Source organism: Neofelis nebulosa, chromosome 17 (genome assembly GCF_028018385.1).
Source record: "Neofelis nebulosa isolate mNeoNeb1 chromosome 17, mNeoNeb1.pri, whole genome shotgun sequence".
Classification (NCBI taxonomy): Eukaryota; Metazoa; Chordata; class Mammalia; order Carnivora; family Felidae; genus Neofelis; species Neofelis nebulosa.
Genome location: NC_080798.1, coordinates 54,961,943 through 54,984,622, shown reverse-complemented (window position 1 = coordinate 54,984,622; position 22,680 = coordinate 54,961,943). Strand labels below are relative to the sequence as shown.

At 40.8% G+C, this 22,680-nt stretch overlaps 1 protein-coding gene across 6 annotated transcripts in view; it reads left to right on the top strand.

Moving 5' to 3' along the window:
* The window catches only part of CMC2 (C-X9-C motif containing 2), a 17,730-nt gene extending 864 nt beyond the window's left edge, over positions 1–16,866 (top strand). For 2 of the 6 annotated variants that reach the window (XM_058706266.1, XM_058706269.1), the window contains exons 2-4: positions 6,812–6,926; positions 11,470–11,541; positions 15,335–16,866. In XM_058706266.1, coding sequence (XP_058562249.1) covers positions 6,812–6,926; positions 11,470–11,541; positions 15,335–15,421 — 274 coding nt within the window. In that variant the 3' untranslated portion in view covers positions 15,422–16,866. Of the gene's footprint in view, positions 1–5,155; positions 5,187–6,231; positions 6,705–6,811; positions 6,927–11,469; positions 11,542–15,334 lie in introns of those variants that run through there. The other 4 variants (XR_009255614.1, XR_009255613.1, XM_058706270.1 and 1 more) reach the window with 4 other exon arrangements.
* The last annotated feature ends 5,814 nt before the right edge of the window (positions 16,867–22,680 follow it).

Genomic DNA, 22,680 nt, shown 5'->3' with positions numbered 1-22,680 from the left:
AATGAATCGAATGATTATTATTATCATCTCGGAGGTAGAAATTGCATGTAGCTGCACCTGTCAGCTGCAGTGAAAGTTGCCCCCAGTCTGTCTCGCGAAGCGAGAATCCATGGAGATCCCCATCAGTACACTTTGCAAGGAAGGTAGACATTCGGGTCCCTTTTATTGGAATTAAAAGTTACCGTGTTTGTAGGTTCACGCAAGGTGCTTAATGAAGAGTCTTAAGTAAATCCGCGTTCTGGAAACTTTCATTTAAAACCTTAACTGCATAAAAGAGGTTGGCGCTGGCGAAGGAATTCTGTTGTGACACCCATGTATCTCCTTTCCTGTACATACAGGCTTCTGCACGTGTTTAGTTTATTTAAAATGAGCCTCACTCATTTCCATTCTTTTGTTGTTGTTGTTAACTATGTTGAGGTGTGAACCAATTCTCAGTTCTACAATAATCCTGAATTCAACATTTGGCAAGCATTGATTGGGCATTTACTATGTGCATTTACAAGAACGTTCCCTCACTAGCCTGTGCGTTCTTTGAGGTATATGGACTGATTCTTTTTTCTCTGAAATTCAGGTGATTTGGCAGAATGCCCAGCACCTGCTGAGTACTGTTGTTTGTTCAGGGAGAGTTGCAGCTTCCATTCCTTAGGAAACTATGTGGTGGAACTTGAGAGCCTTACGGATCTTTCCCCCAGGCAGCCCAGGGGTTCCTTTCGGTAGCAGTGGGGCATGGTCTGTGTTTGGGAGCACTAGTCACTCAATAGCAGATGTTTAGATTTGGTCCCTTTGCAACTGTGATAAGTAGAAGACTGTAGGGTAGGCGGTACCCTGCTGCGTCTGACACTTCTGCTGAATATGGTGCATAGTTTGAAATAGTTGCAGAAATACTAATTTAACTAATTCCAGGGCTTTCTGAAAGTAGGCCTTAAAAAATGCATGTTGTAGAAAGCATTGTGTATTAAGTTTACAGTTTTTCCTGGAGAACAGATTTTTCAAACTCTAAACAAGGGACTTTTCTGGATTTGTTTTACTTTTTTTTATGTTTATTTTTGAGAGACAGAGTGCGAGCAGGGGAGGGGCAGAGAGAGAGAGGGAGACACAAAATCTGAAGCAGGCTCCAGGCTCCGAGCTGTCAGCACCAGAGCCCGATGCAGGGCTTGAACTCACGAACCGTGAGATCATGCCCTGAGCTGAAGTCGGACGCTTAACCTACTGAGCCACTCAGGCGCCCCTGTTTTTTGTTTTAAAAAGACATTAGAAATTGCAGCTGTAGAGTACATTTCTTTCTGGTGCAGCCACAAAACAGCAAAATCTTTGGAAAGAAAACACAAGTGACATTAAAATAGGGGGTTTCCTCCTCGTGATTATAGATTTGCTGAGGTGTTATTAAAATGCTTACTCCTTTTTCTTTACTAGAGGTCGTGTATTGCTTACTTCTTGGCTTATTTTTTAAAACTGTGCCACCTGGTGGTTGAAATCTATCATGGAATACTCATTAGGAAAATTTTACCTCTGTCTTGGTAGAATCAGGTGAATAAGACTGTAATCTTTATGTCTTTAGTGAGAGTACCATATGCTTCTGTCCTCCCAGCTTACCCCCAAGTAAAGGTTAAAATTGCTTTGCAGGGGCCAGTCACCCAGTTATTGTTACAACTGAACATTTTAAAGAGTTTCAGCATCTGTTTTAGTATAAATGTTTGCATGCTAGAGGCAGTGGGTGGAGTTGGGGAGGGAAGCCCTTTAACTGTGACAAGTTAACCTGGTGTTTTCTAAATGCCAGTGTAAAAGTGGGACTGAAGTTTTGTGTCTAAATCATAACAGTGTGAATGGAATTTATTCCTCTTTCTTAGTGCACACAGACACACGTGAAGTCTTAATCACAAATGTTCCCTTCACCTTTGTTTCATCAATGCTGCTGATGTTCATAATTATTTTGGCATTACCCTTTTGAATTTTTTTTGTATTTTCCTAGTGGTGATAAGTGTTTATCCATTGCGAATTTCATTTCTGAAAATAGGTTAAAATCGTTTAGTTGTGAACTTCGATTTGAGAAGAAACTGAAGAGTGCAGTGCAGAAATACACTCTGTGACATCCTTAATTGATGTAGCCAGTCTCTTTGGGGTACATTAAGATAGGTAACCGAGAACTTCCCATTGCAGCTTGCTTCATTGTTGGACAGCTCCAGGAAGATGACGTCTTCCACTCTTTGGTTTCCAGACCTGTCCTCAGAAATACCTTGGGAACACCACTGCAGATTCAGTTCAGCCTTTCCCGTCATGTGATGAGCATTTCACATATACAAATAATACTTTGCAAATGTCACGTTCACTGCTTACCATTTCAGATAGTCCCACATATGTTATTTTAAACCTCATGACCCCTCAGAGATATAGGTCCAGAGCTAATACCATTTGATGGCAGAAGAGACTTAGGTCAGATTAAGTAACCAAAGTGTTATAACCTATGGACAGGTAAGTCCACAACTTTTGCCTTCAGATCCATCGTTTCTCCTACTTAATAGTTAAAATATATTTATATTTTATAAATATAAATATATATAAATATATATTTATATTAATTAATTAATTAATATAAATATTATATATATATTAAATATAAATATAAATATATAAAATAAAGCTTGTTCCTTTTATCTGTCACCTCTGATGGGGGCTTCCCTAAATTGGTAAATATTGCCAGTTTCATTAATAGCTTCTTACGGATCCTGAGAAGAAGAGTTTAAGAGTAGAGGCAAAGCCGTCGTCATTCTGAGCAGTCTCTCCAGGAATATTCACATTGTCAATATTCCGGACTTGGCTGCTCAGGACGAATACAGTATTGTTCTTTTTCTTGAGGTAGACTGACCCTCTGTTTCTAGGAATGCAGGATAATGTTACATTGACTTCTTTGGAACCCGCAATTAGTGCTTGTTGGACTTGTAGCCAACCAGAGGCTCTTTGGGAAATAGTTTTTTCTATCTGAATTTATTTCACCCACAAACTGCTGGGAGGTTTTCTGTTTTGAACATGGGAATAATTTGTCCTGGTTTAGAGATTGCACTGGGTAGCAGTAACTCTGCCACTTGCTATGTGACCTGGGACTTATTTTTGATATGAAAATGTGAGTAATGCATACTTGAAGTGCAAAAAGGCAATTTCTTATGGTTCCAGTGAATTTACAGTTATTGGAAGGATTAGAAGACTTGTGCCCAGTGTGTGGTAAGTGTTCAAAAATTATTTTCTACACTAATAATGTAGATATAGTCATGGCCTTGAAGGAATGTTAAAAGTAAGAATATGGAATATACATTTAGTTTTCTTCAGCTCATAAACTACTTTGAGTTATAGTAATGTTCATTGGAATAGGCTTTTATTTTTTATTTTTCTAAGTGTTTGTTTTTGAGAGAGAGAGCGAGAGTGAGAACACAAATGGGGGAGGGGCAGAGAGAGAGGAAGACACAAAATCCGAAGCAGGCTCCAGGCTCCGAGCGGGTCAGCCCAGAGCCTATCACGGGACTCGAACGCGCCAACCGCGAGATAATGACCTGAGCCGCAGTCTGATGCTCACCTGCCACCCAGGCGCCCCAGAATAGGCTTTTAAAGATGACTGCTGGAAGATATCAGCACTCCCAGCAAGTGTTGTGACAACATTGGCATCGTTTTATAGCTGTGAGTGTGGCAGTACCCCCGTGTAAGCACCAACGGGAGGCGCAGCCAGCCGGGTGCTGGAAGAGAGTGTGGGTACAGGGTGGACAGAGAGAAAGAAGAAGAGGGTATCTCACTGAAAAGGTGGGGTGGAGGAAAGGGGGGGAATGACTGGTAAAGCAAGGAATTTGTTAGGTAAGGGATTAGGTAGGTCAGTGTTTAGAGCTGTAGATTGAGAAGTAGTAGTTTAGTTTTTTACCAAGAAGAATAGGAAAAGGAAACTATTTGAAACCATTCTCTTCTTTTACATAGTTACATAGGATACTAAGTAGAGAGGAAGTTATCTTATTGGTACCCTGGCTGGGTCTACAGCGCATAAACTTTTGTAACAGAGGGAGGAAAAATATACATCGTGGTATGTATGCATTTCTACTTATATACAATGTGGGCGTATTTCAGCCGCAAAGTGTCTTCTAAAGTATTTAATGGGCCAATCAAAGAGGTCATTTCAGTACATCATAAGCTTGTTTCCAAATTGTAAAAGCACAAATCTGAGGACTTGGTTGATAGAGGTGAAAATGTTTTGTCACATTTACAAAATAAAAAGACATTTTCTAAGTGACTTAATAGTACAACATTAGATGACTTAAATTTCTAGACCATAAGAGGCCTCATTTTTCTGAGGGAAAAGATTATGTCATTAAGAAGACTTCGTAGTCAGCGGCAGGCAAACAAAACTTGAACTTGGCTGCATTTCCAAATGTGTTTCAGAGACTCAAGGACTTAGTTGGGCATAGCTGCCTGGTTTGGGATTGTCAGCTGTGGTTTGCGGTGTGTGTGTGTGCATGTGTAGTCAGTCACTCAGTGGAACAGTGATCCACTGGTCTTTTTGGAAATGGAGTTCTGAAATAGTAGGGATACTGTAATGCTCTGGAATTCTTTGTTTAGACATTTGTAAGGACTTGTTGAGAGTGGAAAGTAGGCAGTTTGAAATTCTCAAACGTTTTTGTATTAGCTCTGTGAAGGTATAATTTACATTTCATAAAATTCACCCACCATGAGTTCAGTGATTTTGGTAAACTGCTATTGTGCGACCACTGCCACAATCCTGTTTTAAAATGCTTTCGTCGCGCGGATGTATTCCTTTGTGGCCAGTGACAAATAATCCTCTCACTTTCAGGTGTAGGCAAACCATCGGCTTTCTTTCCTCTACCATTTTGCCTTTTCTACACATTGCATATAAATGGAATCATATATAGTCTTTTGAATCTGGCTTCTTTCATTCAGCTTGGTGCTTTGAGGTTCATCCACGTTGGCGCCTGTGTCCGTGCATTCCTTTTAATTGCTAAATAGTATTCCATTCTCTAGGCATACCGCATTTATTTATCCAGTTGGCAGGTTATTGGACATTTGCATTGTTTCCAGTATTGGCTATGATGAATAATGCTGTCAAAATTAGCATACATGTCTTTGTGTGGTTTTATGTTTTCATTTCTTTTGGGTATATTCTTAGGAGTGCGGTTTCCGTGGTCAGGGGTCATTTGGTAAGTATGTGTTTAACTCCTTAAGACACTGCCAAATTAAGTGTGTCCTATGTTGCATTTTCATTAGCAATGCATGAGGTCTCTTTTCTCTGCATCCTAACCATTGCTTGGTATTGTCTGACTTTTTGACTATAGCTATTCGGGTGGAAATGAGTGGTATCTCATTGTGGTTTTAGTTTGAATTCCCTGTGACTAATGGTGTTCAGCATTTTTTTATGTGCTTAATTAACCATTTTCGTACCATCTTCTGTGAAGTATTCAAATCTTTTGCCCATTTTGGGGGTCCATTTTAAACGTTGGGTTGGTTTGTAAGCATTCTTTATATGTTCTAGGTAGCAAGTCCTTTTTCAAACATGATTTGCAAATATTTTCCCCTAGTCTCCAGCTTGTAGGATATTTATTTTTTAGAGCAGTTTTAGGTTCACAGTAAAATTGAGCAGAACGTACAGAGAGGCCCCATGTGCTCCCTGCCCCACACATGCACAACCTCCCCCGTGATCAGCATCCCCCGCTAGAGTTGTGTGTTTTTACAACTGAACCTACATTGACACATCATCATCACCCTAAGTGTGGCTTATCCTTTTTTTAAAATTTATTATATATATCATGAAATGCTCACCACGAGAAGCATATTACAGTATTATTGACCGCATTCCCTGTGCTCTACTTTCTATGCCTGTGTCTTTTCATTTTCTTAATGGTATATTTTTGAAGCGAGAAAGTTTTAAGTTTGATAAGATTTTACCAATTTTTTCTTTTATGAATTGTGCTGTTGACCTAAGAACTCTTGGTCTTGCCTAAGGTCATTATTTTAGGTTGTCTTTTTTGAAACCTTTTAGAAGATTAAAGCAATCATTGGTTCTTTCTTTTGGTAATCTTTTCCAAGTTAAAAAGAATAGGTTACAAAAAAGAGTAGGTAAATAATGCTATAACACTATAACTATATAGTGCTATAACACTATAACTATAGCAAACACTTCAAAATAATGCTTTTCCTTTGACCTTGGCTGCTGATTTTCTCCTTTGTGAATGAACCAATTAAATTTAATTTCTGGGATTTCAGCATCTTGCTTTCGTTGTAATAATTGCGTTTTATGGACAGATCTGCTAAACTGAAAAACTTTTTTCACATCTGCTTTTTGTTTCTCTTCATTGTTTAGTTAGATTTTCTCAGCCAGATGTTAGGAAGAAAACAGTCCCTGTTAATTCACACTAATGTGAGACTGATGGGGCTTTAACCCTCTGAGAGGAGTATACATTTTAAAAGGATTAATAAACCAGTTCTCTTGTTTTGTAGAATTTCATCTGAACAAAATGAGTTGTAATCCATTTCAGGAATGTGGGGAAAATAATTGAAATCAGGCTTATTAAGAGAGGCTGGCTGTTTCTGCTAGAGCGCTTCTTTCCAGGGTTGGGCCTCTTTAGAAACTGCAGGTTCTCTGAACACCTGATAACTTGCTGAATCTGTTAAACTGCTGGATAAGGAAGCTGAGGCTCAAGGTTAATCATTTGCCTAAGGTGAGCATTCCTTTCTGATAAAGCTCACTGCAGGTTTTTAGTGAAGTAGCTTTAGGTCGCATTAACAAGTACAGTCACACATATTCAAGACACTCTTGTATCCACAGGTCGCTCTGCTGCGCTCCATCCCTTCTCCTAAAGATGCATCCTGACTTATCTCCACACTTGCACACTGAAGAATGCAACGTCTTGATTAACTTGCTTAAGGAATGTCACAAAAATGTAAGAGTTCAGAAAAATGACCATGAAGCAAAAATGAAACTTAGGTACAACACAGTGATGTGCAATGTTGCCTCCACTGATGGAAGGGGAATGATAATATGGCCGATCTTAGCTTACTAAAGATTAGTAATTGATGCTGTGATGTTTCAGATACCATTTCCATTCGTGATTACTAAAAATTAAGCACGGTCGTTTGTTAGGGAACTTTTGAAATGATACGTAACAGTCAGAACCCATGTTCTTTCAATAAAATACTTTCCTGTTTTTAATTACAGGATGTTAGAACGATTACGTTAATCTGACTCTTCTGATCATAATGCAATTGTTGTAAGGATTTTCTAAGATTTTCCTTGATGTCCATCATTCTGTGTTTAAAGGAGATTGAAATTTTTTTTAATAATTAGATACTAGCTAGGTTTAAATTATGATTGGCCTAATTTGGCAGGTTTACTTACTTGTTAGTGGAATGGAAGTAAAATTCCATGGTTAAAACCAAAATGGAAAGGAAACCCATTTTTGGAATATATTCAATTAAGCCAATATTTTTATGGATGTCAGATATTAAGTTTTTTTCATATAATTGATGCATGAGACAGTTATAAGGAGCATTTGTGGTTTTCTTTAACTTTGCATGATGCGTTTTCCTCATGAGATTCATAAACTGTAGATATATAAAATTATAATATCAGTATGTATCATTTAAATGAGTAACATTTAAAGGCTAACAGGTAGTAAGTACTACCTCTGATCTGTGAAGTTAGATATTTTTTGTTCAAAGAACGTTGTTGGTGACAATATACTTGAGACAGACTTTTTTCAGCATACATGTAGATCCAGAATTGATATCATAAGTCTTTATTTAACGTTATTTTAACGTTATTTATACATTGTACGTTATTTTATTTGTACGTTATTTTAATGATATTTAACGTTATTTTGTGGGTGTGCATTTGGTTTTAGAGTGTGTTTCCCTGATGACTGATTTTGAGCATCTTTTCATGTGCCTGTTGACCATTCATATAGTCTTTTGCCTATAGTTTATTTTTTTTAATTTTAAAAATTTACTTATTTAATTATTATTTTCTTTGCCCATATTTTAAAATTGGGTTGTTTGCTTTATTGAGTTTTAAGAATTTGTTTTCATTTGACATTCAAGACCCTGTCTTGACAATTGAAGACATTGACAAGCGTGTGGTGAGTATGTTCTCAGTCTGTGGCATCCTTTTTCACTTTCTGAAGGTTGTGCTTCAAAGAGCAGTTTCTAAGTTTGATGAAGTCTAATTGCCAGGTTTTTCTTCCAGTGTTTGTGAGGGGTTTTGTTTTTGTTTTGTTTTTTTGTTTGTTTGTTTGTTTGCATTCTAAGGATCTTTGTGTGTTTCCTGCTCACAAAGATTTTCTCCTTTTTTTCTTCCAAAGGTTTCAGGCTTTTAGCTGTGCCATTTAGGTTGGTGACCCATTTCAAGTTACTGTTTGTGTCTGGTATGAGGTAGGAGTCAGTGTTTTCCTTTCTCTACGGCTGTTGTTTTTCCAGCACTATTTGTGCAGACACCAGCCTTTCCCTCCTAAAGTAACTTGCTGCCTTGGTCAAAAATCTGTTGACCACACATGACTGGGTCTATTTCTGGGCTCTGGTCCGTTCCGCCGATTTATGTGTCTCTTCTGAACACCAGTTAATTCCAGTGTTCTCCTCTTGGGGCCAACCGGGTCCCCTGACGGGTTTGTCCTCTCCTCTACCCTCGCTCACTTTCCACACCGCGTCAGGAGGGACTGTTCAAACGACGTTCAGGCATCGTTCCCCTCTACCGGCTCCCTTTGCTGCGGTACGCGATCTCACTTTCTTCCTTCGTGTTGTTTCAGGACCTTCATGAACATGGCCCCGACTTAGCCTTGGGTTTCACACCCTCCGGCACCCTTTTTTTCCCCTCGCTCCCCAGCGACCTTTTCTGCAGTTGTATGGAGCACACATTTCTCTCTTCTGAGGCTTTGGGCTTGCTTTGTCCTTGGCTTATCTTGGAGCCCTCCTCACTATCTCCTCTTCCCCGCATGCTATACCAGGTTTCATCATCCTCCAGGTTTCATTGTCTGTAATCTGTCCTTGCCTCTTCATTTCCTCCTTTCCTGGCCTAGATTCTCTTGGTGTTGTCACTCTGTCCTCTAGTAACACCATACGTAGTCCATTTCCTACTTCAAGGTACTTCTCACACGTTTTGGTCTCAGGACTCCTATACACTCTTAAAAATTCTTGAGGACCCCAAATAACTTTTGTGTATGTGGATTCTAGCTACCGATATTTACTGAAGTAGAAATTGAAACTGAGAAATTTAAAAAAATGTAAATGTATATAAAAATATAATAATAAATCCAGTACATGTTAACATAGTAATTTTTCACAAAAAAAGATCTCATTTTCTGAAACAAAAGACAGAGTCAAAAGAATGACATTGCTTTTGGGGAGCCTGGGTGGCTCGGTTGGTTAAGCTTCTGACTTCAGCTCAGGTCGTGATCACGGTTCGAGGGTTTGAGCCCTGCGTCAGGCTCTGTGCTGTCATTGCAGGGCCTGCTTTGGATCCACTGTCCGCCCTCCTCTCTGCTCCTCCCCTGCTTGCGTGCACGTGTGCACTTTCTCTCTCTCTCTTAAAAATAAATAAACATTAAAAAAAAGAAGAATGACATTATTTTTGCATTTTTGCAATTCTCCTTGGTATCTGGCTTAATAGAATATAACTGGAGTCTCCTATTTGCCTCATGTCCAGTCTTTGGTGATGTTGTCCTCTGAGCAGCCTCTGGAAAGTTCTACTGTAGCCTTGTGAGAGAATGACAATGAACAAAACAAATAAGATCTTTGATTATCAGGAGAATAGTTTTTATCTTATACACCCCCTGGAGAGCTCCTGGGAACTCGTGGGTGCCCCTGGACTGCACTTGGAGAACAACTGTTTTATAACAGTCACTCTATTCGTTGACTCACTCTGTTTTGTGACCGTGTTCTGTGAGAGTAGGGCCCAGGTCCACCTTCCTCACTACTGTATCCCTAGTCCTTGTCTTCGAGATATCGATTGATTGCCCATTTATTCAATCACTGGCCCAGTTTGGTTTTCTGGAAACAGACATCACACACTGGAGGCCTTTGCTCTGTGTGTGCAAGAGAACTGCAGTCCATGGGCGTTCCTTTTACCAAGTCCAGCGGGGCACTTTGGGTTTGTTGTGCACATAATGTCACAAGAGTGTATTTCTTTGGGCTTAAATACTGGGGTGAAAGCAAAAAAAAAATAGCTGTTGTCCTTGATTTAAACATAAGATGTATGTGTATGGGGTGATAGGAATCACTGTGAACTAAACTGTGAAATACTGCCTTACATTCTAAACATTAATCCTTTCTTTTGTTTCTGCCTCACCAGAAAGTGTGTGAAAATGCATTGTTCCCGTTCATCTGTGGTCAGAGAAATAGTTGAGGAAAAATACACAAGAAATACTTATTCTGAAAAGGTCATTAGGCAACCAGTAGGAGATGTCAGTTTACCTTAAATGCTTGCCAGAAAAACCAACCCATTCATTGATTGGACCAGAAGAGGACATTTAAAGCGGCAATGAGGCAGGGGGAAAGGAGTAGCGAGGGGCGTAGCTTATAAATTATGTGTTGTCTGTTTCCATGAAAGCCTTAATTGGAAAGAAAAGGAACAGGTGCCTATTATAACTACAAGTTCAGCATTTATGGCATGTCGTTTTAGGCCATCACCATGCTGTCCTGGGCACCCTTAAAAATCGTGATGTGCAAACGCACTAATTATGGCCCTACTAAAAATTCGTGTTCTTGACCTCAGCCTTCATCGTGATCTGCTTTGGAGCATTTGTACTTTTTGCCATGATCATTGTCGTAGGCCTTGAAACCACTAGGAGATTTTTATTTCTGCTTTTCAAAGAAAGCAGACTTTGAACTTCAGACAGATTTTCTGATATTGTGGATTAGTGGCTTATTTATGTGGTCCATATAGACCGTTTAATAGTGTTACGTGTTTCTGATGTATTTTGATGACATTTTGAATGGAGGCCAATGAGAAAATAGTGTTGGCACTCAGCATTTATTAGGTAATTCTTCATTGGGACAGAGTGTTTGCTATTGAAGGAAGTTACTGGTCATGTTAATATGGCCACAGTGCACTTTGACATCACTCCCCGTAGTAGATGATGGATGGATTGTGCTGTGATGTTAACATGCCCTTAAAGACAGAGGTACTTGAAAACAGAATTGTTTACACTCTGTCATTGTGAGGTTTTGGCAGTTTAATAGGCTTCTCTTTTAGTAAGGAAAAGTCTTTTGGTTTTTCATTTCTACCTACAGAGCCTTTCCTTTATCTCTCCTTTAGGATGGCCAGGATAAAGTACATTTATTTGTACACCTCATACCTGTGATTTACCTATTTGCTTATTAACAATGTGGTGACACGTTAAACCCATTTCTGTAGGAATAAGTATTTAAATTCTGTGTGCCAGAGACCTTAGCATGTTGTGGGATGAAATATTTTACCCCTTTTCTTCCTTTTAGCACAGCATTCTGAAATTTTTTGGTCATTGCAATGATCTTGATCGGGAGATGAGAAAGTGCTTGAAGAATGAGGTAAGAAAAGTGTTAAAGAATAAAAATGGTTGAACAGTAGAATAGAACATTTTTGAACAATATTTTACAATATTGCCATTATTAATTTTTATTCCGAATTTTAGTATAACAGAGAGAATTGACTTTAGACGTACATCCTCCCCTAAAACCAAGAGGAGAAATAAAAGCCTTTTCTGGGGACAGAACATTGCTAAGATTTTTGTTTTTTGTTTTTTGTTTTTTGCATGCACGTAAATGAAAACAACTTCCTTATTGTAATCATTGTAACTCTCCTATATGAATTGCAAGGTTTGGGAAGTTGAATTTGTTTAGCAGAAAGACTTCGGACAGTCAGCTATTACCTGTAGCGGGTAACAGATACACTTCGGGCCTGTTCCCTCATAGAACATGGCGGGAGCCAGACATGGTCTCCTCACAGGTTTTAAATTGTGAATTTCTTTATAACCATGGCATATACAAGCCATAGGGATCTAGTTTGACTTGATTGGAAACACTCATTTCCTAAACTCGGTGTTAGGCCACGACATGGACTTGGGCATATAGTAGAGTGCTTTTGAAATCTTTGAAAATACATGTATTTTTTAATTTTTTAAAAATGTTTATTTATTTTTGAGACAGAAACAGAGCATGAGCAGGGGAGGGGCAGAGAGAGAGTGAGACACAGAATCTGAAGCAGGCTCCAGGCTCCGAGTTGTCCCCACAGAACCCGACATGGGGCTCAAACTCACGAACCGTGAGATCATGACCTGAGCCAAAATCCAGCGCTTAACCGACTGAGCCACCCAGGTGCCTCGAAAAAAAATTTAATTCCCTTTGTTTTCACACATGAGTTGTGTTATGTCCAAAACCTTAAAAAATCTATAACTATTAAAAACCTGCCTTCCAGTTTTTTTGCATTTTCCATATTTTTGAATTTCTTTTCCTATTTGCCTCATGGTGAAAGGTATTAGTTATAATATTTGAAGCTGTCCAGCATCTATATTTTTGTTTTTTGTATTTTCCAATCTGAGGCTTTGGGGGTTTTTGGTTTTGTTTGTTTTTTCTCTTCCTAGAGTCCCTTTCTAGTGTCTTTACTGTTTGAAGAACTTTCTGGAGTTCTCACTTCAGGGTCATCATTTTCTTTGCACAAACATGTACATGTATAAGTGTTTTAAATTGATTTTTCAAGAGTTTTTCTTCACTGGTAAAGCTAGTTTATATGAAAGCTGAACCTAGGGCTTTGTTTGGTTTTCATAAGGATTATGGGAAAACGAAGCCCACGCTGTGGTGTTCATTGCAGCGATTTATTTCTCACATGCTTTCTGTTGTGTCTGATCGCCTTTTCCCCTAAATTTAGATTTTTTTTTTCTTCTTATGGTTCAATAATTTTTGCCATTGGTGTGGTGATTAGATCTTTATATGAAATTTTCTTCCCAGGTGGTCCTGAGACGTTAGTGACCGTTTGGTAGGATGTTGTAGATATTTTTCTTACTTTGTTTTCATATAAATTTTAGATTTTCTCCTTGACTTATTTTCTAAGTCCTCTGTGTGGTTTTTATGTTGCTTCCTTACCTGATTTATAGATGTTTTTCTGTCTGTACTTTCATGCTTCAGTCCTCTGAACCTGTGCTCATTTATTTCCTCTCTGCCTTTAATGCTTTCTGGTTTACCATTTACTGCTCTCACGTGCTCCTCTACCATTTCCTTCATGTGCCATTTGAGTACTTTATTCCTTGAAGCTTTTAACTAGAAGGACCTGGCCAGTTTCCCTGTGCCTCTCTTTGCCACTGTGTTACTGCCCACCCCCCCCTTCCCCATTTTATTGAAAGAATCACTAATACTACTTTTGCAGCGTCCTTTTTGTCCCTCTTAATTGTTTGCTTTGGTTTAGTTTTTGGTTAATTGAGCTTCCATTCTATCTACATTGGTCAGTGAAGTTTTGTGAATAACATCACATGCGTATATTTTTCTTTTCCTTCTTTTATTCAGAGGCCATCTGGACTCCCTTTGGGGATATCTTAACATTTTATTTTTTTTTTTCTTAACATATATTTTAACATAGAGTATAATTTGCTCTTTAACCTGTTTTTTGGGGCCACCTACACAGTATTCTGAAGATTTACCCTTAAAACCCTTCTCCCAACCTGATTGCTGGTGGGCAGTCCAGCATATGTGATTAAAGACAGATATCAAATATTTTTCTCCGAGTATGTATCTCTCCATGTTCTAGAATAGTGCCTTTAAAAAAAAAAAAACAAAACCAAAACTTGTTAAAGCAATGAAATACCCTTTTCCCCCGAAAAATCTTCAGAAGAAAATTAATGTATGACAGATAAAAGGAATGATTTTGGTTAAAGGGACCTGGTGTTTCATCTGTAATTTGAAGTGGTCCTTTGATGGGGAAGAAAAACATTTCGGAAACTATCATTCCAGAAGCTATGTTATAACTCTTCAATCAAAACTTTAGATCCAGAAAACGTCTTAAAGATCATCTAGCCTAGCTCCCTGTATTTGAGGTTACAGGACCCGAAGATGTACTGATCATGAACCTCCACACCATTGTCTCAGGGGTCAGAGGTGGGGGATCCAGTCAGGTCTCTAGTTAGCTCTCTATCACTGATTTCATTTCTGTGGCCTCTTCCCATATCTCTGGCTCCTAAAAGATTTTGATGTCTAGCTGTTCACAATACTTAGTTTTTCCAACTTGAATTTACTTTTATATTTTTCCCCTTTTTCATAGGGACCCTTCATTCACCTTTAAAATAATGTCTGTATTGGTGTATATAAACCTGTACATATATCCATGTAAAAACACTTATATTCAAGTTTCTCTGCTTTAAATGAGTGCATTGTCTAAGTGCCAGGCTGTGTATTTCCTGTTATTTAATAACCTACTGATCAGATCAGAATACTAGGCTGAAAACCTCCAGGTGAAAACTGCATTTAGATCCATCTAATTACAGAAATGTAGGATTTGGGGAGAATCCGTTTGATGACTCTTTATAATGAAAAGAATCCTGGGAAGTTTAGCTGACTAGAAGTTTCCACGTGAACTAATAGGATAATATGGTTGCCAAGAGCCATTTACTCTTGATAATATTTATAGAAATAACATGTCTAGGTCCTAAGAACTAGTAGGTCCACTGTAGCCCACATCTATCAGACTGTGTGGAGCACTGTATTTAATTCTGGCTGTGATATTTTTTATCAGGAATATTGATATTAAAGCGTTTATAAAAGGTGCTTGGTAGCTATTAGAAGGCAGAAGCCATGTTCTGTGAACCTCTATGGAAGCCAGGAATGTTCAGCCTAAAAAAGAGGTAGTAAGTGGGTCATCTGTAACCAGATATTTGCCAGATTATAGCAGGCAAGAAGAAATAGGCAGTAGGAGAATTTACGTGGAAACACTGGTTCAACACAAAAAACACTTCGGAACAAGTAGAAGTGGCCAACAGCGAAAGAGGTTACCTCTCAAGGTAGTGAGCTCCTCATAACTATAAGTGTTCAAGCAGAGGTTAGATGCGTGTGATAGATCGTGAGTTCCTAAAGAACAGGGACAATACTCACTCATCTTAAATATTTCCTGAATTCACATTTGGGGAAGAAATTAATTCAGTAAATATTTTTTCATCTATTAGGATGTAGGTGCTGTACTGTGTTTGCAATTTCAGATTCAGTGAAATAAAAGACAAATAAGAATTTTATCAGCAGAAACAACTTATTTTGCAAATATTTTAAAATATCTAACTCAGCTGATATATAAATGGTAATATAATCTGCTGTCTCTTTTCTCCCCCTTCCTTTTATTTTCCAGTACATGGAAAAGAGGACCAAGAGCAGGGAGCATGGCAATGCGATGAGAAAAAGACTTTTTAATCCCGCAGAGGAATCTGAAAAATAAATTGCAGGCATACCTCGTGTTATTGTGCTTCATTTTATTGAGCTTCGCAGCTAGTGCATTTTTTTCAAATTGAAGGTTGGTGGCAACCTCGCGTCGAGTGAGTCTATTGGTGCCATTTTTCCAACAGCATTTCTCACCTCGTGTTTCTGTATTGCATTTTGGTAATTCTTACAATATTTCAAACTTTATAATCACTATTATAATTCTTATGCTGGTCTGTGATGTTACTATTGTCCTTGTTTCGGGGCATCATGAAGCGTGTCCACAGAAGACAGTGAACTTCATCAGCGTTGTGTGTGTTCTGACTGCTCACCTACCAGCCCTTCCCTCGTCTCCCCTTGTCCTCGGGCCTCCCTGTTCCCTGAGACTCAGCAGTATTGAAATTAGGCCAGTTAGGAACCCTACGCTGGCCTCTAAGGGTGCAAGTGACAGGAAGAGTCCCTTGTCTCTCGCTTTAAGTCAAAAGCCAAAAGTGATTACGCTCAGGGAGTAGGGCGTGTCGAAAGCGGAGATAGGCCGGAGCCAGGCCTCTTGCGTCGTTTAGCCAAGCTGTGAGTGCAAAGGGAAAGTTCCCGAAGGAGATCAAAAGGGCTCCTCCAGCGGACACGCAAATGCGAAGAAAGCGAGAGGCCTTACTGCTGATGTGGAGAAGGTTTCAGTGGTCTGGATAGAAGAGGAAACATTCTTAAGCCAAAGCCTAATCCAGAGCAAAGTGCTAACTCTCTCCAGTTCCGTGGAGGCTGAGAGGCGAAGAAGCTGCACAAGAAAAGCTTGAAATTGGCCGATATTGGTTCGTGAGGCGCAAAGGAAAGAGGCTGTCGTCCTGACCTCAAAGTCCAAGGTGAAGCAGCAGGCGCTGTTGGAGAAGCTCCAGCCACGTGGAGGCAAGGCCCTTCACCAGCAAAAAGACTGACTTGCGAAAAGCTCAGGTGATATGGTTAGCACCTTATAAACAATAAAGTATTTTTTAATGAAGGCGTGTACATTGATTTTTAGACGTAAAGCTATTGTATACTCACTAGACTACAGGGTAGTGTAAATAAAACTTTTATATGTGCTGGGAAGCCAGCAAATTCATTTGACTCATTTTGCTGTGGTATTTGCTTTCTTGTGGTCTGGAACCAAATCTTTAGGATCTCTGAGGTTTGCCTGTATACTTCCACTAGGTGCCTTAGCTGAGAGAAGACCTAAAACCTCTTGGTGGATAACTGAAAGAATCTTACCTCATTTGGTCTCCAGAATCCTTTGGACAGAAAGTGACCCATGAGAAATCAAGCCATGGAGAAATATGGAAACCCCGATTCTGAGTATTTTGTTAGGCAGAGAGCATTAGGTACCTTCTCCCTTCTGCCAACACACCTGACTTGTAACGTGTTCCCTCCCTTTGCCAACAATCAGTTAACATTTGCGTAACTTATCTCCTTCAATAAAATAATTGACTTGAATCATATGGTCTCTGTTCTCTTAGACTTTCTTGCAATTAGGGCAAAATAGTCCCATTAGACTCTCCTTTTTGACCATGTACTGATTTTGGAGCTTAAACATTGAAGACACAAGCTAGGGCAAAAAGAGTTTGGGGGAGTCTCAGCTGTATTAACTATATGAAAGTGGCCCAACTTTATTGTTTCCAGATGCATTTCTAGTGGTCACCACTACCCCCCTACCCCCCCACCCCCACCCCCACCAGGGCTCTTTCTGCCAGGTGTTTCTGAAACTGGTGACAATCTAGAAGTCAGCAGCTTCCAGCCACAGCCGCAGCAGGGTCTTGATCTTCTTGTCAGTTGAGATGTCGACAGATTGTGAGCTGTGTGCACCTTCTAGTGAAGTCTGTGTATATGTCCAGAGTGAGGCCTTGTTGATAGTAGTGTTCAATAAGTGCTTTTCTCATCATAAGAGGTGTTCAAGGGGCTGGACATTCACTGAGCAAGGTGGTCACAGAGAGTAGCAGGCATTTGCTGGAGAGATGGAGAAAGAAGTAGAATTAATTCTGAGGGCCTTTCTGAGACTGAGATTTACGAATATTTATTCAGCCCCTTCCTCCTTGTCAGTCAGAACAGGTGCAGAAATGAGACATCTTGCCTTTAGATGCTTGTAGTAAACACATGAGTTGACTATTACAGTAGCATAGTAGTGCCGTGATGAGGTGGGTGTCATAGAAAACATAGAAAGGGCATCCATACCCAGCCTTCAGGGAAAAGGAGCCATTCCAAGAAAGCCACTTAGCAAGGTAATCTTTGACAAATGGAGTAAAAATGGAATGCATTCTAGGGAACTTCAAATTGTTTAACATGACTGGAGTGTGAGAGCTGTTGGTGGAGGAAGATAAAAGATGTCTTTGAATTCAGTTGGAGCTTTTTTCTTTTTTTTTAAACGAATGAATTTTTTATTTTTTATTTTTTATTTTTTTATTATTTTTTTTTAATCTGAGAGAGGAAGCAAGTGTGAGCTGGGGAGTGGGCAGAGGGAGGGAGAGAATCTCAAGCAGGCTACATGCTCCTTACAGAGCCCAAAGCAGGGTTCAGTTCGACAACCCTGGGATCATGGCCTGAGCTGAAATCAAGAGTCAGACGCTCAGCTGACTGAGCCAGCCAGGCGCCCCTGGAAATTTTTCTTCAATGCTCTTGTGACCAGTTGCAGATTTTAATATGGTGATTAGGGATTTATGGAGGGGCCTTAGTTGGAAAGGCGATGTGTTTCGATTTGCATTTTAGTAAGATCTTTCTGGTTATGGTTTAGGAGATAGATTGGAGAGAGAAGTTATACCCAGGGAGACCCGTTCAAATTTTGCCCTAGTTTGGGTGGTAAGTGAAGGCCTGAAATAGCAAAGAGGCTTGGAAATTCAGACGAATGGCTGGATTTGAGGGCAGTTTGAACACGGATTCAGCATGGCTGGCGAGGGGGTCTTGGGCGTTTGTGTCTGCATGCTGCTGGGGCCCTGCCCCGAGTGGGAGTGGGAGGGGGGTTAGCAGAGGTGTGGGGGAGAGTGCTGGGTTCGAGGTGTGTGCGGAAGGCCCTGGGCGGAGATGGCTTTTCGGCTTCTGAGGACGCAGGTCCGGAGCGTAGTAGTTGTCTGGATGACGACGGAATTGGGAGACAACAGCTTGCGTGTGGCCGCTGGCAGCCCGTGGGCCAGAGGTGCTAGCACACCGCCTGAGGTGCTTTATAGATGAAACTTCGGGGTCACTTGAGTTTTTAAAATTATGTAAGTACTACATTTCGGTGCAACACTGAGACAATCTAAGTTTGATAGATTTCACACCCTGATGTCCCTTGGCTCCAATAATTGACAGTTGGGTATGTCTTCTGTGCATTTCCGTGACTATTTCAGGACAAGAAAAGGAGCCCCATATGTGGAGAAGGAGCAGGTGTAGGGAGAGAAGGCAAACCGTAGAGAATGGTGCCACTCCACAACCATAGAGATGGACAGTAAGGGTCCAGAGGACGGAGTGTCACTGGATTAAATGGCTGAGCCGGAGGGACACAAGTAATTGGAAGGGCTTGGCTCTGATGGAAAGGACAATGTGAGGTCGAGAGGGGGACTCGCAAAATCGAAAGGAAATGGTGAGTGACACTTGGGAAAGGGTTATCTCCTGAAAAGAATGCCAGAAAGGAGGGAGGTGTTCATCTGTGGAGTGAAATCTTTGAGGATGCAGAAGTGAGTGAGATTCAGGGCCCATGCCGACAGGGATACTGTTTTGTTTTGGGTTCCCCCCCCCCCCCCCCCCCAGAAAACTAATTCGACACCGAAAATGAAGCACCACCATAGGAAATGGAAAGTAATCCTTTCAGAGAGCAAGAAGTAACCTGTTTGTATGGATGTGCTGCTGTCACCCGGGCTCTGTTTCTGCTCTCCGGGGACCCACATCTCAGGCACACTAACATGGTTCCCCGTAACTAGTCGTGTCTGGTAAATGTTTAAAAACCCTGGAAAAGGAAAATAAAAGGCACTAACTTGTAGCGTTTGCTATTTTCTGTGGTGTCCATCCTGCCACGGCAGATTTCAGCCTGCCAAGCCGATGTCCCTGTCCCTGACGGTGGAGCTGGGAAGAGGTGCTCACAGGAAGGCCCCCAGAGCTGGGACCAGCTGACTCCGGCCCCCTGCGGTGCACCGCTGCCGGGCAGAGAGAATGCAAAGAATCCTCACTGATGGCCCACTGATGGTCACCTCTCCCACTTGAAAGTACCTGTCCCCCAGAATGTACGCTAACGCAAGACCCTTGTGCCCTCTGTGACGGAGCACCTGTAGTCCAGGACTGCTGGAGTTCACAGGGTCTACAGTCACCGTGTGCCAGGTGGATCAGGGAGGAAATGGGACCTGCCTGTGCCTCGATGGCTGGATTTGTGCCCCAGCACCGGGCCGTCTGCTTCTCTTTCTGTTGCGACACCACCACCGTCTTCTGGTTTGGGACATGTCGCCAGTTGCCTGCTATTCCCAGCCCTCTGCGGATCCGACTGAAATCTCAGTTTTCTCTCTCCTTTGCGGAGCAAGTGCACTTTCCTCCTGGGGGTTTCTGGTTTATTTTTTAATTTTTTATTATTTCTTTAATTTTTAATTTTTTACTGCCACTTGTAGTAGGAGCCTGAGAGACTGGAGGGAGAGGGGGTGGGAAGGAGCAGACGTCCTACGTCCTCTTGCATTTATCAGGCACCTGGCACCTCATCGTGTGCTGGTACTACAGTGCTGAACGAGGTGGACACAGTCCAAGTGAGGGCAGGGCGCGCGTCACAAAGGACCACCTAAGTCCTGCTGAGGAATCTGGGTTTCCTTTCCAGGGCGGTGGGAAGACACTGTAGGGCTATGCAGGATACGGAGTGAAGTGATAGATGTACTTAGTGTGGATTTCTAGCGGCTTTGGATCCTAAAGGACCGTCTCTCCAAGTTGAAGAGCTCAGGCCAAGGTGTTCCTGAGAAATCTAATTGTGTAGACTGCCCTGAGCCCTGATTCTCTGTTCTTGAGAAATTTATTAACGTTTTACTGCAAGAAATACTGCACAGTTGTACTTAAGAGTGAGGATAGAAAGTTGAACTTTTTCTGACCCTGCACAAATGGGGTTTAAAACCACTTTAATCTCCATGGAGTTTTTGGCTTAAAGCACCAAGTTCATTTCCTGAGAGCGTTTGGGGTAAATCTATAAAGGTGATGTCATTGGCCTGCCAGATGGACATACCAGAGATCTTTCTGTGCTTAGCAAAAGAACAAGTCCCCAAGTCCCAGGTGAGGTGGCTTTGCCACCACAGTCAGATGAAAATTGGTGCCCTTTATGTGCTCTTATATCCGGGGGTTCAGATCTGCCAAACGCTGCCCCCCGCACAGTGAGTTTCCTGGAGGAGAAAGTCCATAGTGGAGAGTGCAAGGGGAGGCCCGAGGAAGCCTTGTTACCAGCCTGCTGACTCAGTGGTATTCCAGGTGGAGGAGGTGGCCTAGGCTGGAAGCCTGGGGGGCAGTCTCCTTCCTCCGAGCGCATCTCGGCTCTCATAGCCAGCTGGTCATCTGGGAAGACGGGACGTTGAAAACGAGACTGATGATAGAGAGGCGGGGCGGGGGATCGAGCTGGCTGAGCTGCTCTCGCTTGCAGAAACTTGTGGAAGACACCCGCTCAGTGTGAACCACTTCTGACAGCATGAGGGACACACACACGTGTATCACCTTTGTTAAGCTAGCCAACCTTGCCGTTCTCTTTGTAAAGGAAACCTCTCAGGTTCACAGAAAACTGTACATACTACATGAACACCCGCGTACCCACTATCCAGCTTTACTAATTAAAATTTTTTTAACTTTTATTAATTTTAATGTTTCACTGTGTTTCAGGTCTTTTTTTTTTTTTTTTTTTTTTTTTTTTTTGATAAATAACATGTTACAGATGTGGGTGAAGCCTTCTGTGTGTCTCACCCCAATCCCATTCTCCTTCCTTTATCAAAGGTGACTACAGACTGCTCTGATATATTTCATTCCCATGTATGATTTTATACTTGTGATATATATGTAAGTACACATGAACTGTATGATTTTGCATGTCTAAATATTTTGTTGAGAAGTTGTCATGATGTGTATAGCCTTCTGTAGCTCACTTTTTTCACAATTATGTTGCTAAATGAAACTCTTCTTTATTCATTTTAACTGCTGTGTAATATTCCATTGTATGACTGTACCACAGTTTATGCATTTTCCTGTTGATGGTCACTTTAGACACTGGATTTTTGTTGCTTTTAAAATGCTTTAGTTAGCATTCTTACATGTCTTGTGCAGTCTGCGAGAGTGTCTCTTGAGTATAAACCTTGGATTTTGTTGAGCTGTAAGGATACATCTTCAACTGTGCTAGAAGTTTCTAAATTATACTGTAAATAGTTGCAGATATATATGAATACATCTCACTGATATTAAGTTGTTTACATCTATGAACATGGTATACGTCTCTCCATTTTTTTCTGGTCTTCTATGTTTCTAAATATGTTTTTTATGATTTTTAATTTTTTTTAATGTTCATTTATTTTTGAGAGAGAGGCACACACATAGAGCACGAGCAGGGGAAGGGAAGAGAGAGAGACACAGTCCAAAGCAGGCTCCAGGCTCTGAGCTGTCAGCACAGAGCCCATTGTGGGGCTTGAGCCCATGAACTGTGAGATCATGATCTGAGCTGAAGTCGGAAGCTTAACCGACTGAGCCACCCAGTCGTGCCCCCCGCCCCCCGCCCCCCGCCAGCTTTTTAAATGATTTTTAAATGACAACCTTATGCATCTTTTGCTAGATTTGTTCTTAAGTGGTACTTTAAAAATTGCATATTCTATTTTATTATTATGGGTATAATGCAGTTGCTTTCTTTATATCAATTTTATATCTAGGAAGCCTGCTGAATTTTAATTCTAATAGTTTATAGATTATTTAGGTATTTCTATGTAGACAGTCATGTCACTTGTGAATGTATTAACAGTATTGCTTCTTCCTTTCTAATGCTTACACTTTTTAAAAAAAAATTGCACTTAGGCATCTAGTACAGTGTTTAATAGCAGCATCAGACTGGTTTTGTTACTGACATTAAATCCGAACATTTCACTGGTTAGTGATGTGTTTGCAGTACGTTTCTTTTTTTAAAAAAAGATTTTTTTTAATGTTTTTATTTATTTTTGAGACAGAGACTGAGCATGAGCAGAGGAGGGGGAGAGAGAGAGAGAGAGAGAGAGAGAGGAAGACACAGGATCCGAAGCAGTCTCCAGGCTCTGAGCTGTCAGCACAGAGCCCGACGCGGGGCTCGAGCTCACG